The 15,903-nt window shown below is 39.1% G+C and overlaps 3 protein-coding genes across 7 annotated transcripts in view; all 3 read right to left on the reverse strand.

The window, feature by feature from the left end:
* LOC6529544 (fibronectin type-III domain-containing protein 3A) overlaps positions 1-15,903 on the reverse strand; it is a 117,389-nt gene that overhangs the window by 44,254 nt on the left and 57,232 nt on the right. For 2 of the 5 annotated variants that reach the window (XM_039372915.2, XM_002090506.4), the window contains exon 2: positions 14,266-14,815. The exons of 2 other annotated variants lie outside the window; for them this stretch is intronic. The gene's annotated coding sequence lies outside the window, so the exon portion shown is untranslated. Of the gene's footprint in view, positions 1-14,265; positions 14,816-15,124; positions 15,327-15,903 lie in introns of all 5 variants that reach the window. One more of the 5 variants, XM_039372916.2, reaches the window with a different exon arrangement.
* Positions 8,449-11,187, reverse strand: LOC6529545. Its single transcript, XM_002090507.4, has one exon. It carries the CDS (start codon positions 11,095-11,097, stop codon positions 8,653-8,655), a length of 2,445 nt encoding a protein of 814 aa, XP_002090543.2. The 5' UTR covers positions 11,098-11,187; the 3' UTR covers positions 8,449-8,652.
* On the reverse strand, positions 11,130-14,259 carry LOC6529546. Its single transcript, XM_002090508.3, has one exon. The coding sequence runs from the start codon at positions 12,656-12,658 to the stop codon at positions 11,327-11,329; it is 1,332 nt and encodes a 443-aa protein (XP_002090544.3). The 5' UTR covers positions 12,659-14,259; the 3' UTR covers positions 11,130-11,326.

Consider the following 15,903-nt stretch of genomic DNA (forward strand, 5'->3'; position numbering starts at 1 on the left):
CTCCAAGTCATCCCACCTCCACTTCCAGCTCCCACAACGCCCAGTCCACCCATTCCGCCCACTTCCCAATCCGAGGTGTCAACGGAATCTGAACGTGTCGTCAGATCCTCCGCCGTTGAAGGTGCCAAATGTCTAATGAATTATTGAGCAGCGGAATGTCGTGACGTGGCCAACAAGTCACTCAAAAGGATGTCGGAGCGCTTTAGGCCGCTTAAAAATTAGTTAATTTTTGGCAATTTCTTTATATAAAAACTAGGAATCTCTTATATATGCCACATATGAGTCGCTGGCTACATTCTTGCCTAGATAACCTTTATGGCGCATTTTAAATTCCATCAAGAGAGAACTAGCCTAGTACTTCTGAGTAATAACTACTTAATATATGTACATCAGTTGACGATATAAATTACCCACATTCGTTGTATTAATCAAATTAAAATAGATATTTCCCAAATGGTTGCAATATTGAGTCCAGTGACTATTAGGCCTAATCGAACACAGTGACCATTAATGAAAGAGCCATTGGCTTAACTTTCTTCCTCCTACCACGAATAATAATTACCGTTAATGAGTCTTTTCCAAGTTCAGTATTGCCTTAAAAAGCAAACGAAATTAGCATTTCTCGTGCTCGACAGATTGTGGATTGAGTTAGTGGAAGTGCTAAATATTTCGGGGCTTTTCCTCTGGGCCAACTCAACACTTTCCCACTCACGGAAGCCAAAAGACAAAGCAATTCTTCTCCCACCTCCGATTCTTCTAGGCTTTTCTCTAGCTGCCGGTGGTGTAGCCGCTTAACAAATGGCTTACTTTGTGTGCAAATAGTAATGGAGCAGAGGCAATTTTTCTAACGGTAATTTCTAACATTTACCTAGTTACCGTTAATAGACAAGTTGGCCAAGTTGGCGAGAGCCAAGACGTGGAAAAATGCCTAGGAAGGGGCATCCGAACGGTGGTGCAGAGGGAAAAGAACTGCAGTCAATGGCGGCCATTTCACAGCTTTCTTTCTTTTCTGCGCTCGAGTGCGTCGTGTCTGGAAAATTCTCCAAGGGGCGAGAAGGGGCGAAATGTGGAAAATGCTTTGGTGCGTTTTATGTCGTGGCACATTTTCCCCTGGCCAAGCTCAACGACTGGTTATCGGTTCCGTTTAGAATGGTTTCTGGTTCAAAAAACCTCAATTCAGGCCAGCCAGCCACCGGCAAAATGCCACCTGCAACATGCAACATGTCTCACATGCTGCAGCACCAGTTAATTGCATAAGTCTCCCACCGAATACCTCAATAATTTCCTGACTAGCTTACACAAAAATAAAACCCCAAAAAAAAAGACAAGACAAGATTTTACTGTATGCAACAAATTGGCCACTAACAACCGAACAACCTGTTGTATTGGCCAGCTTCTTCGTTTAATTACAGACACACACAACACACTATGTTAATGATTTGGTTTTTTTGGTATTTCTGGTTATTGTTTGCATTTTTCACTGCTGTACTTTTTGCTTTATCTTCAGTTGCATAAGGCGGAGTAATAAAAACAATGCAACTACAATTTGTGGCAGCGTTGGCGGCTAATTACTGCTATTGCACAAAGTCAACTACATTTTTATTTTTTGCTGAGGCGCTGTGTGGCATGTGAGCAGGTTGATGACTCAGGTTTGTGAATAGATGCAGATTTTATACGAAAATAGTTAAATAACAGAAAATCTATCCGCTTGTTATTAAAATGTTAATCATTAGTTAAATCACTTTGATATGTTCATGAACTTCTGAGACTTTAAAGCCTAACCAATATTACTGCTCATGCCATGGCTACTCACATACATAGCCTTATGTCCATAAGTCAGGGTTGAAGGACCCCACTAATTAAAATGTTCCCCGAGTGCCAAGGATATCTGTTTGCATCTACAATGGTGCATGGTATATGGTATATCGGAAAATGCATGTTTAACACGCCCAGTGGCATGCTAAAATAATCCGAAAACTCGGTGCGATTGGCGGGGAAATCCCCCAGCCAGAGGGAAATACTGGTGCAGATAGACACACATGCAATGCGGTTTTTCAATTTTCCGATAACTAACTAGCACGGGGGCGTTGTGCTGGAGGCGTGGCTCGCTTGCTGTCGAAGGGGCATGTTAAACCACACAAATGACTAAATGAACGCCCTTGGACTCACCACCCGAATTTGATGCGGGTGCAGGCATCGCATTATGACCATGCTCGAAATGCAAATAATTCAGCCGCAACATGCGGGTCGAATAAATAGTTTTTGACCGTAATGATAATCAAATTGTTATGAAAACTAACGCGGGAAAATACAAAGCAACCTAAATTCTGAAATTAATGCAGAAGCGATACGTATTTTCAATCAAATGCTGTTCTGTATATGAAGTAGAACTCGGAGTCACAATTTAAATAACCAAACAAAGGAATCGTTTTTAAAATGAGTTTGCTAATTTAAGCATAATACTAATAATATTCCTATACTTGTGGAAGTCATAATACGACACTAGAGACATATTAGATAACTGCATTTCCATGGACGAATAAATACATTTCTTCTAACAATCATACAAAAGGAAAGGCGCATTGTTATGGCCCTATTGTCTGTGTGCTCCCATTTTTTGGCATTCCATACAATTTAAATGCAGCAGAAATTACACTTACAGTAGTCGCAGCACACACACATGTGTATACATTTCGGTAATGAAATAAATTATTAGAATTTATTGAAGTTTGGCGACAGAAGCGACTCGGCGACGAAGGCCATAAACTCTAAAATGTAATTTAATTGTTGTCGACAGTAAAAACTTATCTCATAAATGCAGCAATCATTGTGCCGCACACTGTGCGAAAGAGAGCGAGACAGGGCGGTAGAAAGGGATACCACTGGGTGCACATTTGCATTTTCGTAGTTCTGTGTGGACGACTATGCTCGCTTTCTGATATGGCCCTGCTGGTTTTGGCCTTTTTGATAATTGCATTCCTTAACTGCAACAGTTTTTCCTCTTAGTTTTCCCTTCTCTTCACTAATTGGTAGAAATTTCCATTCCGCCTTCGTTATACTATATATAAAATTTTGTAATTTTGCAATTGTAGTTTGTTGGAGTGAAAAATTAAAACTGCAAACAAAAAGGCCAAATTAAATGTGGGCAAGCTGTGAAGCATGTAATTAGCAGCATGCGGAAATTACGATTAATAAAAAAGGGAGTTTTAAAATTAAACATTTTTTCAGTAAGAAAAAACCAACCAAACGGCCATTAAGACGGCCAAAAACTAAAAGAAATGAATACATAATACATAATAAGGAACCTGAAAATGGTCGGGGTTTGTTATAAACCATATACAACACGATTGGTACCAAATCATCGATGATGTTATCCGCACAGCTCTATTAACTTTCAAATTGTTCAATTTATTTGCGTATTTATTGATAATGTTCCCAAACAATTTTCCCTGCACTTTGCTAAATAATCCCCCTAGTCGAGTAACCGGTTTCGGTTCTATTTCATCAGCAACTTAATCAATTTTCAATCTGTTTGCAAATCTCCAACGACAACAAATGCCTTGAGGTGCATCCATGTCTGGCTCTGTGTGATTTTAGGTGATTGTGGGAAATATCCCAAATTGCTAGTTGCATATGGCGAACGACAATCGCTGCATTGGAGGGACACAAAAAAAAGAAGGCCAGCAGGGAGACCCCAAAAAATGTTCGAGAAATATTTATGGAGCACACAAAAATTGCTGCAGCAATTTTCCGATTGTTGAGCTACGAGGAAAGAGCACTATAAAGAAAAAAAAAAAACGAAAAATAAATAAATAAAATAAGTACGGCAAAAATACCTAAACAAAAATTTAATCGAAACTCAGGGAGTGAAAGGCGGGCTAAAAGGGGCGGTGCACTTGTATTCGACGTTTGAGTTTATTAGTTTATAAAGTTCGGTTTTTGTTTGTGTGCACCAGTTTGCACCATGTGAGCAAATTGCTTTGGCCAAACGTATATTAAAAAACAGCCCCATAAACACTGGCAAATATATATATAAAATAACTAAGCCAAAACTGGGAAAACTTCAAGCTTGGCTTTTTCCGACAAGCAAAAACGACATAAAGGCACAAATTGTTCATCCACTCGCTCTCTAATTGGAAACTTTGCTTGGCGTGAGGTTTTTCCCCCAATTATAACCAGATCTACTTTTTGTCAAGAGGGGATTTACCCCACCAACCCTTCACCACCTCCGCTATACCTATTTTCCACATCAAACTTGGTTACTGGTATTTGGTTTTTACTGCTGAAAGTTAATAACTTTTGATAGTAATATCAAGTTTTTCTTAATATAGGGTTAAATATTGCTTTGGTTTTTTTAGGTGTTTTCATTGTGGTAAATTGAAAGCTACTGGGAGCTTTAATTGGTTCTTCTAAAGTCATGAAAATTGAGTTATATTTGACTGCAGTTGACATACTAAAAAGTTGATGGAAACTTTCATACAAAAAATAATTGGAAATGTGTGTCAAACAAATAAAATCAAGAGGCTTTTTGGGTTGAAAAATTTGAAAATGAAATAATAACGTGCTACCCAAGGTAAAAATGATTAAATTGTTCTAGCGAGATTGTTTGAAATTTAAATTGTTTGAAGTTTAAACAATAGTTAGCAGATATATATTTTATAATATAATATTTAGTGTCTTTTATAATCTCTCTGCGGAAAGCCACTGTCGACATGTTCGAGTGACACATAATTGCACTATGATTAGCTCCGATTATTGTTAATCTTTATTCGAGTGTTTCTTTATTTTCATAGCCATTGTAAAATCTCAGCACGCAATGCCTATAAAAGGAACATTTACGAGTGCGTGATATTTGTATTAATGCAGGCTTTTCGGGAAGTATGCCTCCACAAGTGGAGGCCCAACTGGCTGTCATGTGAGGCGACCGCAAAATTGGCCAGACAAAAGACGAATCAGCGGAATGGAAAGATTTCCATGACAAATGTCAAAAAATTCGCTGGACGAATATGCATATATAAGATTCTTTTTCGCAGAGCTTCTTTCCTACTCTTTATTATAATTTGTCATATTTTGTCATTTAGCATTATAGTTTTGAGGAGGGCACCCATATCTCACTTAGATTTTTGGGTGGGGTTCGTATTGGGGGGTAAACTTGCTCGAATGCCGGCGCCTATAAGCTCACACACATGTGCTATGGTGTGTGTTAGCTGCTTGACAACAGCGGAAAAGAGCGGAAATGCTGCTGCTGCCTAACCGAACCACCCCGAACAAATCAAAAAAAAAAGAAGAGCAGAATCTAACTAAACGGGGAATGGGATTCCCCCAAACAATGAGTTTGGGCCAAGTCCATGCCAAAACGGACATGCCAGCGGCAACAACAATAATGCTGAGCACAATTTCGATGGCCGATGCCAAGAAAAAAGGCTAACACACATACACAGAGAAGAACAAACACTGTTCCAGTGAGCGGCACCAAACGGAAGAGACTTGACAACATACGCAACATGGGCGAAAAATGAGTGGCGACGACGCTGGAGACGGCGCACATGGCGTATGAGTGACGAAGCTCCGGCCTCAGACTCCGCCGGAGAAGGGAGAAGCAAAAAAAATGGGAATGAAAAAAATAAAACCGACAACTAAGGCACACGCCCCGCACAGATTTGATAGTTTTTATCGATTTAAGTGGATTTTGGCCTCACACAAAACGAGCTTGCAGTGAGGCGAAAGAGATAGCTTCTGTATGGCCGAGAGGGACGGCAAGAAAGTGGAGCCTCCCTTTCCCCCTCACAGAAATGGGCGAAGAGAAGCGGCAGGGACATCGCAGATATATAGACAGACAGCCTTGGTTTTTGGCAAACGACGCGGCCCCAAACAAATAAACATAAAACAAGCAGAAATGTGCGATCTATCAAAGTGGCTAAGACGAATTAGGTGTTACCCTCACTTTTACATAAAATAAAATTGTAAAGTTATTATCTTGAAAATATGTTATATACAAAGTGCACAATTAACTATTATTTATTATCTTCGACTGTGCTTTATGATATTCATATAGTCCTATAGGGAAATAGGCCAATGTAGTAAACAAATGAAGTACCAATTTTGAACATTTCCCAATTTACCATCCATTTCTGAAGTCAACCAAATTGATCAACAAACCATCTTTGATTCATAAGGGCATGTTCAACCAAAATTCTAGTTCGCCGATGTGCGACTTGGCTGCCGGCGAAGATAAGCGTTTCTCCGCACACAAAGTGGAGCGAAAAGAGTGGAGATGCTTTGACATCCGAAATCAAGGACCAAAGTTTTGCGTATAAAGCATAAAGCTCCGACCATGAATTGTTTAACTTTTTGCCCGGCTCCAGCATTTTTCTTTATTATTTATTTTTTGTAGTAGTTCAAGCAGGAAGTCTATGCGTGTGCCGCCACGCCCACCCTGCTCTATCGCCCCCGTTCGTATTATACATTTTTTTTTATCAACACTTTTGCCTGGGGGTCCGAGCAAATGCGTAAAAATTATGCCACAGCTTGAACGACTCGACACGAGCAAAGGAAAAACGCACAGAAAATATACATACGTTCATATACATACATATATATATATATATATATAAATATATATATAAAGAAAAAAGGAAAAAGGGGGGAAAAATGTGAAAACCAAATGCCCCGGATACGGATGTTGGGGAAACCAAAGCCGGACAACCAATTTACTTTTATTTTATAGATGCCTGCTTAAGGTTTCTGCATGGTTTTTCTCTGAATCTCGTTTGTTTTTTTCTTCATTTTTTCGTTTGAAAGGCGTTAAATATTGCGCATAATTTATGCCTACCAGCAGAGCCAAAAATAATAAAATGGAGAAGAAAAATGTATTTATTTTGCGCATACTTACGCATGGGCCAACTGCAAACTATTGCACAACAAAACTAGCGATTTCGCATGGAAAAAGTGCCCGGCTAAATGCGCATAAATATTAAATGAGCTGGGGGGAGAGTGTATCAATTATTCTGGCCCCCCAACTGGATCCCATGGATAACCATGGGACTGAAGCTGGCTGGAAGATGATGATTTAGTTTTCAGCACTCCATTGCAATAAATTCCGTTTGCCAGGCCATTTCCAACTGGTTTTGTCAGGGCGACTCTTGTCTGTCTACTCTTGGTACTCCCTATATACATACTATATGTATACATTCTATCGTTTATGGAGAAATGTAGCAGCGCATAAACATACTTACATATATAGACAGAGGATCCCTCCTAACTGCTTGGCACTCAACATTATAAATTGCCGCATGAGGGGCCCGGGATTCAGTAACTGGGCAAAGTCATTGCAGCCAACAAAAACTTATTATTTATATACACATATTTGTGTGTTTGCTGCTGCGCTCACAAAGCACTGATGGGATTGCAGAAGGGTCTCCACTCTAATAAATAATTATCGTATTGTTTAAGTCTCGAATAGAATCCCATAAATCATGACTTGGCCACTAGACGTCGCGAGATATTTGACTCTGAATTATTATCATCACAGTCACATCAGACTGATAAGCACCATGGCGACTGTGCGAGCAGGAGGGGACGATTTTGGACTGTGCGGATGTTAGAGTGTGCGTGAAGAGTGGTCATAGTAAGTGGGAAGTTTTGGGTGAAACTTTTTGGGTGGAACTTTTTGGGTGGTTTGAAGGTTGGAAACCTCAAGGAACTCGGCCCCCGGGATTGCTATGATGCTGAGACTTGGTATCATAGGTGCTTTGAATAGGTTACTAAATAGATATTAAAGTCATTCTGCGATACTCACTCTACAAGCCATATTCCAGCTGCTAATTTTGTACAATTTATTTAAAATTTATGCAGAGAACTTAGGCTGTCCCACTACTGAAATCTCGTATGAATATCTAATCGGTTTCTTCCTGAGACCCGGCTCCTCAACCAGCCAATTTAATAGGCCCACCCAGGGGCTAATAAAGTGAGAAGCACTTGTTACCAATACGACTCTCGGCTTTAGCGGAAAAGTGCGCTCTTCCCACAAAACGTTTGCCTTTTGGCTCACGGTTCAGCTTTTAGGCACACATATATAAAGGAGTTTAAGGGGGAGGGACACGTTATGGCCCCCAAAGCACAGTGAAAGCAAGCCAGAGACCTGAAAGCCAGTTTCAAACACAAAAATATTTGAAAAAGTGGTGGAAAAAGGGAGATTTTCAGCTTAACTCCACTCCAGAGGAGTAAAGTAAGCTACGATTAGTAGCTCGGTTTAAAGGAAACCCTCTTCAGCGGCCAGGCACTGGACGCATCATCAACGTTATTATTATCGGACCCAAATGAAATGCGGAATAGCGCAACCTACTTCACCACAACTGTGCTGCAGTGTTGCGGCTTTCAATCAATGCTAGTAAGCATTTCCTTTTTTCCCACAAACAAGATGAGTTCGGGTAGCTGCAGTCAAACCTGTACACTTTTGAAACGAAAATTTAATAGGCGGTCAGGCGTGGTATCTCTATACAAACGGTGCTTAAGCTTAATAAATATACCATATAGCTCATATTGATTTTAGATAATTCAGGTAAATATTGGGAATAACATCAATCCAATAGATAGATAGATTACAAGAACGCTGCTAACAAATAACCTAATGACTTTCATCGCTTCACTCTGTTATTCAGTCTCCACGTCTTTAGTTTCATCTCTGGATAACAATACTTTGGGCTGGATTTTACAGCTTCTACCGAGGGGTTTGTTAGGTTTTGTTTTGGCATTTCCATAATATTTACTTTGGGCACCCGTCGTAGGTCGATTACTTTGTGTGGGCAGTTCTGTGACATCATCTGAATGCAATCGCTTTTTCCTGAAACCTCGTTCCGGTGACTTTCCCGATCTTCGGCAAAATACACTTTTTGTAGCACTTTTATCTTGACTATCGAGCTTACTGAACTGCTTTTGTATCTGATCGCCACCTTCAGGAAGAACATACCTTTCAGGTAGTTTACTTTTGAAATTGGTTTTTCTTTTCGGATCTTCTGCTGGTGTTTCTCTTTCAAACCTGTAAGGCACGGGAACACTGAATCGTACCCTTTTATCACTTATGTTCATCTTTAATTGTTTCTTCAAACTTGTTATATCTTCCTGGGATATTCCATTTAACTGAGTGTCTACAGACTTTCGTATAATACTTTTTGCCGGCTTTATTAGCATGACAGACTCCCCAGCAGTTTTCCTATTCTGCCTTTGGTTTCTAGCCCTTTCTCTTCTATAATCCTCGGGATCAGGATAATTTGATTTTTGATTTTTAATTTGGTTATTTATTATTTCATTTCTTGCCAAACGCAAAGTCTTATCTACAGACTTATTCCTATTGATGACTTGAGGCTTAACCTGTTCGAGGTGACATTTTAAAGTCTGTTTTCCTTGGCTACTATAGGGTTGTTTTACACGATGTTGAGGTGATATTTGAGTTCTATGACTGTTATTTGCCCTTTTTGAAACCCCAGGTTTTTCGATTTCTAATTTCTTTTGGTTTTGTCTTGGTGATCTCAGGGAGTGATTGCTTTTCTTTATTATAATGCGGTCACTCTGTTTTCTTGATTGAGAAAACCCACTCTTTTTGGCAGGGAATATTGGTATGTCCATTATTGTTTGTTGAAGTGTTCTGAACTTATTTCTTTCCATCATCTCCCTCCAGTAATCGAAAGCTCCCTTAGTTCTCTTTGCTTCATTAATTCTTTTTATAAGGAGCTGCTCCCACTCAATTTTTCTTAGTTGCTTAACTGGGATTTGACCTAGATAATTGGAAATATTTTTCATAGGATACTTTTGAGGATTCAGTAGTTTTTTCTCCCAGCTTATCGATTGCAACCTATTTCCTGGGCCAAGTCTATTTTCAGATGGGTAATAGTCCAAAGGCAATAAGCTGCTTTCTTTGAAAGGGCTGTCCTGTCTGCTAATTTGTTCATATCTACTTTTAAGGCTGTGGTACTCTTCATCCAAAGTTTGACGTCTGTAACGAGGGATTTCCAAAGGAAGACCTCCACTTGGCAGGCGAATCATTCTTTGAGGATCTCTGTGCAGCCAACTCCATGGCATTCCATTGAAATATGGTTCGGGCATCATGAAACCCCCCGAGGATCTGTTTTGGTTCTCAGTGCAGGGTCTTACCCGTGGCTTTGGAGGCCTTCCATCAGAAAATAATAGTCTTGTATGTTGGTTTTGTACGACCGCAGCATATAGGTTCGAGATTTGATTGATGTGAATAAATTGGGCTGCTTTCGGTGAAATGGGTGCCATTGGAGTTCGCTGATTGTAATCGCAAGCTAATATGGGACTTTCCAGCTCCTCCGCGCAGACCAACGATCTCACGGCCCCAGACCTATTTGCATAGGGGTTTGTAATTCCCTGTGCGGATCTTTGGATCTTGGGATCCCCGGCCTGGCAAGGACATCGATGGGGTGCATAGCCATATGGAATGGACTCATCCGAGGGATAACTATCTAGATCGCCACGTCTTTCGTATCCCAATCGCTTAAGTCCCGCCCACACTTCACTTCTCGTCGATGGTCCTTTTTGTGTGATCCCCTGTCCCGAGAATGGCGTCATCGCATTTTTGCCACAATAGCCGGGACTGTGAACGTTCCTGAAATCATCTGCTTGGCTTCTGCATCCACACCGCTTGGGTAGATTGAGAAAGTACTGGATCATGGTAATAAGGATGAGCAACGTCCTCGTGGGAATGGAACCCCTCAAGTTACCACATTCGTCGAATATCCCGTAGTATAGCTCACAGATATCAGGTATAACAAACGGTACCTTCAGCGTATTCCAACCCATCATCAATGGATATAGAATTCTGGCGAAGACCTGCAGTGTCAACTGGTGGAGGAATTGGCAGACCGTACTGGACGACTTGTTCACCATCTTGGCCAGAACCTGGATCATACTTCCGTTTCTCTGACCCCAACGCCTCTCGCCCGAAATACAACAGCTGACTGCCTTCCGTCCCTCCAAAAATGGCCGACAACTTTGGACCCGCTGTAGACGTGGAAACTGGGGTAGGCAGGCCATGGGATCCGTGCGATCGCTATGCGACCTGCAGCAGCAGTTATTCATTTTGGCCTGACCGTCTTGGTGTTCCGAAAACCAGGTATTTAAGAAAGAACAAATTTTTGGTTGCCAGTTCCAAACTAAAATTTTGAATGATTTCTCTGCTGTAATTTTCTAAGCATGCTGGGATAATGGGAAAATTAGTGGCAAAAAAAAAACCGTTTTACATTATGCCCATTTACAAACACATTTTGGAACCACCTGGCAAGGGATTTTAAGACTCTCGTTTCTGCAATCATTCCCCTTCACTCCTTGTCGAATAGATTGAATTTTCTTCGACCGGCTCTATTGGTTTCTTCATGGATGTGTTTAAATATCGCTTAATCCTTGCACTTGAGAGTTTGTAATCGGAATTTAGCCGGGAATGCCTTGAATTTCGCCGTTGCCCGGTCCTGTTTTTTTTTTGATTAAAAGGTTCGTGGAAAAGCAATGAGGGTCGGCCGGCCAAGTATTTTCTGGGAGATTTCGAGGCTTTTGGAACCTTTGGGTAGTTCTCTCTGACATTGCCTATAATTTCCCAAGGAATAGAGTCATTTGACGGCGTCTGAACGATGGCATTGTAAAGCCTGGAAATCTCCCGGGCGGTTCTCATTTCACGTTTATTATCTGCGCGTGTCGTTCCTTTCCACTCAAGATCGACCTTTTTTAAAGCCTTGCTTAAATCTTTTTCACTTATATTCATTCCTTTCCTTGCGATTAAGTCTCTTATAAGAATGCGAGTACGTGCTGTTCTTAAATCCCCCACAGGACCTATATAGCTGTCCCTAAAACGATGTCGACCCAACGTTTTCATCAGATATTCCGCATAATCATAAGACTTGGCATAAGCTAGGGCTAGTTCATCATTAAGAAAAACAGCCTGCCGACCAAAGTCTTTATTTTTCCTATACATTTTCACCTTTTGAGATTCTGATTCTAATTCGGATATTAATTCCGGTCTCTCCACTGCTTGCGGTTCTCGGTGGGAGGTCGATTTTTCCTGGCTTTTCGATTTCTTTGAACTGCCAAGGATCTGAAAGATCCAATCTGATGATCCCAAACTTTGTAAATCGCTATGTTCAACGCCTGCGCTTAAAACTTTCTCACTTTCGATCCTTGAACGATGTTTCCCCTGCTGTTCGTAAGGATACGCCATAGGCGAGTTCTTTCGATCATAAGGGGAAGCACCATTCAAGTAATCCTGCAGTAACGAAAGTATACTATCCAGGCTCCTTGTATGGATGGGATTTCGTATGTTGCCACAAATATCGAATATGGCCATGTACCGATCACAGACATACGGATAACATAGGGGCACATTGCAGCCATCCCATCCATAGCCCTTGGGCTTTAACAGATTATTATAGTTCCGTAGACTAAGATTAAAAAGAAAGCCATCGATTTCCTCGGGCTTGTAGCCCACCAGCTTTGCCAACTGTTCGATTTCCACTTGGTTTCTTTGACGCCAAAGACAATGCTCCTGGGAAAGACATGAGGACCTAGACGATTGTTTTTTACCGATCGAATTAATCTTTGTGGTCCAAGGAAAATTTGCTGTAAAGCGGCAACACATTTTCCGCATGCTCATCCTGTGGCAGATACTTTAAATGTTAACTATAATTTTGATTGATTAATTTTGATTTTTTGATGTAATCGAAAGCCTAGACCACAGGGGCATTATGGTTTAGTAAATTTATATTGATCGTAGCTTTTTCAAAGGAAGTACTGGCAAATAAATGAAAGCCAGCCGAAAATAAAATTTCTGTTATTCACAAATTTTGCATCTTATTTATTTAATTAAATAACTATTCTGAGATTTAATTATATTCCCAGTTATGTTATACATGTATATTAAAATTTATCCAACTGCAGAAAGCCTATCCCACGAATTTATTAGGTAAATCAATCGTAATTGCAAGACAATAAAATGCTTTGAACGTAGAACATATCAGTTGCAATCGACACTCTTGCCAAAATCTGTTTATAGACCATTGTGAAGCTCACCTTGTCAAACGAACTGGCAGGTGTAGATATCCCTCAGTTTGTCAATACTTCAATGCCGTTCGTTGGGGCATTGCGCCGACTGACACGAAAATTAAATAATAATGGTCTTCACTTTTTCTTCTTTCGGCCACGAAACGTGTTCGCAGCGTACAAAAGTAAATTTGATTATGTTAATTTCTGTTCCTTCTTTTCCATTTCCCATATACCTTTATATATATTTTTGGTACCACTTTTTTTTTGATGTGGCGAACACACCCAAAACCGAAAAGGAAATTAGGCCCAGAATGCCGATGGACAAGTGTGTGTGGGCCAAACAGATAAAAGAGATGAAGACGTGGAAGCGAAATGAGTTTAAAGTCAATAACCGCAATAAAGCGACGGTGAGATTTTTGGGCCTAAACAAACACGCAACTTTGGCCGCGTAAAAAAGTTCACCGACCTCCGACATAGTTGGACATTTTTTTTTGGCCGAAACTGGGCGGAAATGATCAATACTATAGTTGGGAACTGCACTTGTGCATTGAAAAATCTTTCCAACTTTTTTGCCAAGCACACTCTTTTAATTCACACGTATAATGGCTAGACTCAAACAGACCGTAAAATGTATAATTATTAAATTGCATGTTCTTTCTTGATATTATCATGGGCATAAACAATAAATTTGTATGTCAAAAATCTAAATGCAGATAAAAGTTTGCACGTAAGCCTCAACAACAATAATAACCACATCATCAACAATCTACAATCAACGCTCGGCCATTGGGGAATGTTTGGGCAATTGAGTTAAATTTATTTGATGGGGATTTGGTTTGTCTAGTAAGCCTCTTATGTGAAAAGCACTCGGATACCAAGGGTTCACTATAAAAATGTCCATACCTTTTTTCTATTTTCTTTTTCATCCAAAGACCTCCTTGACAAACAAGTGAAAATTCGTTGACCCATATAAATTTAAGCCTGACTACCACTTACTATACTGAAAACTGAATAAACTAACCGCATTAGCACAATGGAAATAAAATTAAAAAATATTTATTAAGACAAGTCAGACGACAGATATTCTTGAAAGAAACCCATTTTTAGTGTTGCTATTAGATTATATGAAAAATCCGTAGGCAGCCAAGATTTAACGTTTTTGGATTTACAAAGTATTTGTAGACTCTTAATAGATTTTCGTTTGACTGTCATACTTACAAATGTGTAAATTCAGCTTCAAGTGTTTCAAACGTAATCCGGCTCAGCAAAATTCATTTAAAGCTGATTTAATTTTTGTTAGGCAATTTTATATTTTTTAAAAACCTTGTAGATTTCTAAATTGTATTTTATTTATTTAGTGGTAATTCTATAAATTTTATTTCATAACAATTGCCTAATTGAAGTTTATAAAGTGTTAGGTTTTTATTTTTGATTTAGCGCAAAAGTAGTTAGCAAAAATCGGTTAACCTTTTTAAGGCAAATTATGGATAATATTATTGTTTAAATTGCACAAAATTGGTATTGTTATTTTAAATGCTTATTGAGATTATTCTTATTTGTTGTGTATTGAATTGTTTTGCTGATTATACAGTTAATTCGATTTGCTTTTATTGGTTTGTTTTGCGTTGTTTGGGCAAATCTATTTATGAACACAGCTTCTGTAAATATTCTCGTCGATTTTTAAATGGACTATTTGTATTGCACTTAGATTGTTAGTTTAAATGGAATGCTTTAATGTCCGATTTTTGTATTACACTTAGCCCACAGACTGAAAAGTAGAATGATGCATTAGTTACATATGTGATTTGCTTCTCTGGGCCAAAATTGAGGTTACAGCTATTTGATTGTTTAGCATTCGATAGCAGCAAGTAAATAATTTTAATTGTTTATTATACCCCTTCGGAAGAGTGTTGTTTATTTGGGGCTGCTTCTTTGTATCTACAAGTACCCAAATCTGTTTCTCGCTCGCCATATTTATCTATCGATAGAAAGCTTTGGACTCTATAAATTCTAGAAACTTATGGTGCCGCCCCCCATCCATGCCAAAGTTTGCCATGAGTAAACGATATATACATACATATATATTCAGATTCCGGATAAATTTTCCATGTTAATTAGCTGGCATTCGAGGAGTGGAAACCTCTGAGCCTCTGCACTCTATTTTACTTGGGACTGGTTTATGTTTAATTAAAGTTTTGCGACCTTGGATCCTGCAAAGTTTTCCAGCCGAATTGATGGGCAGCTTAAATTACCTCAGATAAATATTTTCCTGCAATAAACTGAGATTAGGTGAGGTCAGTTTGGGTTCACAGTTCTTGTACTCAATCTTTGATAAGCCAATTGAAGTTAAAGTTTCTTTGAGATTGTTGGACTTTATCGGCATTTGATTGTTACTGAGTAGCTTAGCAGCTTTACTTGCGTAGGAGCTTATAAATATATACAAGCTATTATTGATAGAAATGCAAATGTCATACTGCAGAAAGAAATCACAAGCAAAAACATCAAAATAAAAATTATTTGAATTTAGATTTTTCTGAGAACTATTACTTTAGTTCAAATTCAATGGAATTGTTCGTAGTCTAGGTAACTTAAAACCGTAATAAACTTCTTATATATGGCAAAATATCAATTAACTCACTAAGCTACTAAGTATTCGTACTAGAACTTTTAAACGGGCTTTAAAAAATTTGAAATTTTTTAAATTGACGAGAGAAATAATAATAATAACTGAAAATAAACATTGATAGACAATGTTGGTTGTATTAAATATATTTAAAACATTTTTACGATGACTCCAACGCAAAGGGCGGAATACGAATATGTTTAGTTTTTGCTGATCTTTATGTAACCTCAATT

The sequence above is a fragment of the Drosophila yakuba genome, chromosome 2R, assembly GCF_016746365.2.
Source record: "Drosophila yakuba strain Tai18E2 chromosome 2R, Prin_Dyak_Tai18E2_2.1, whole genome shotgun sequence".
Taxonomy (NCBI): Eukaryota; Metazoa; Arthropoda; class Insecta; order Diptera; family Drosophilidae; genus Drosophila; species Drosophila yakuba.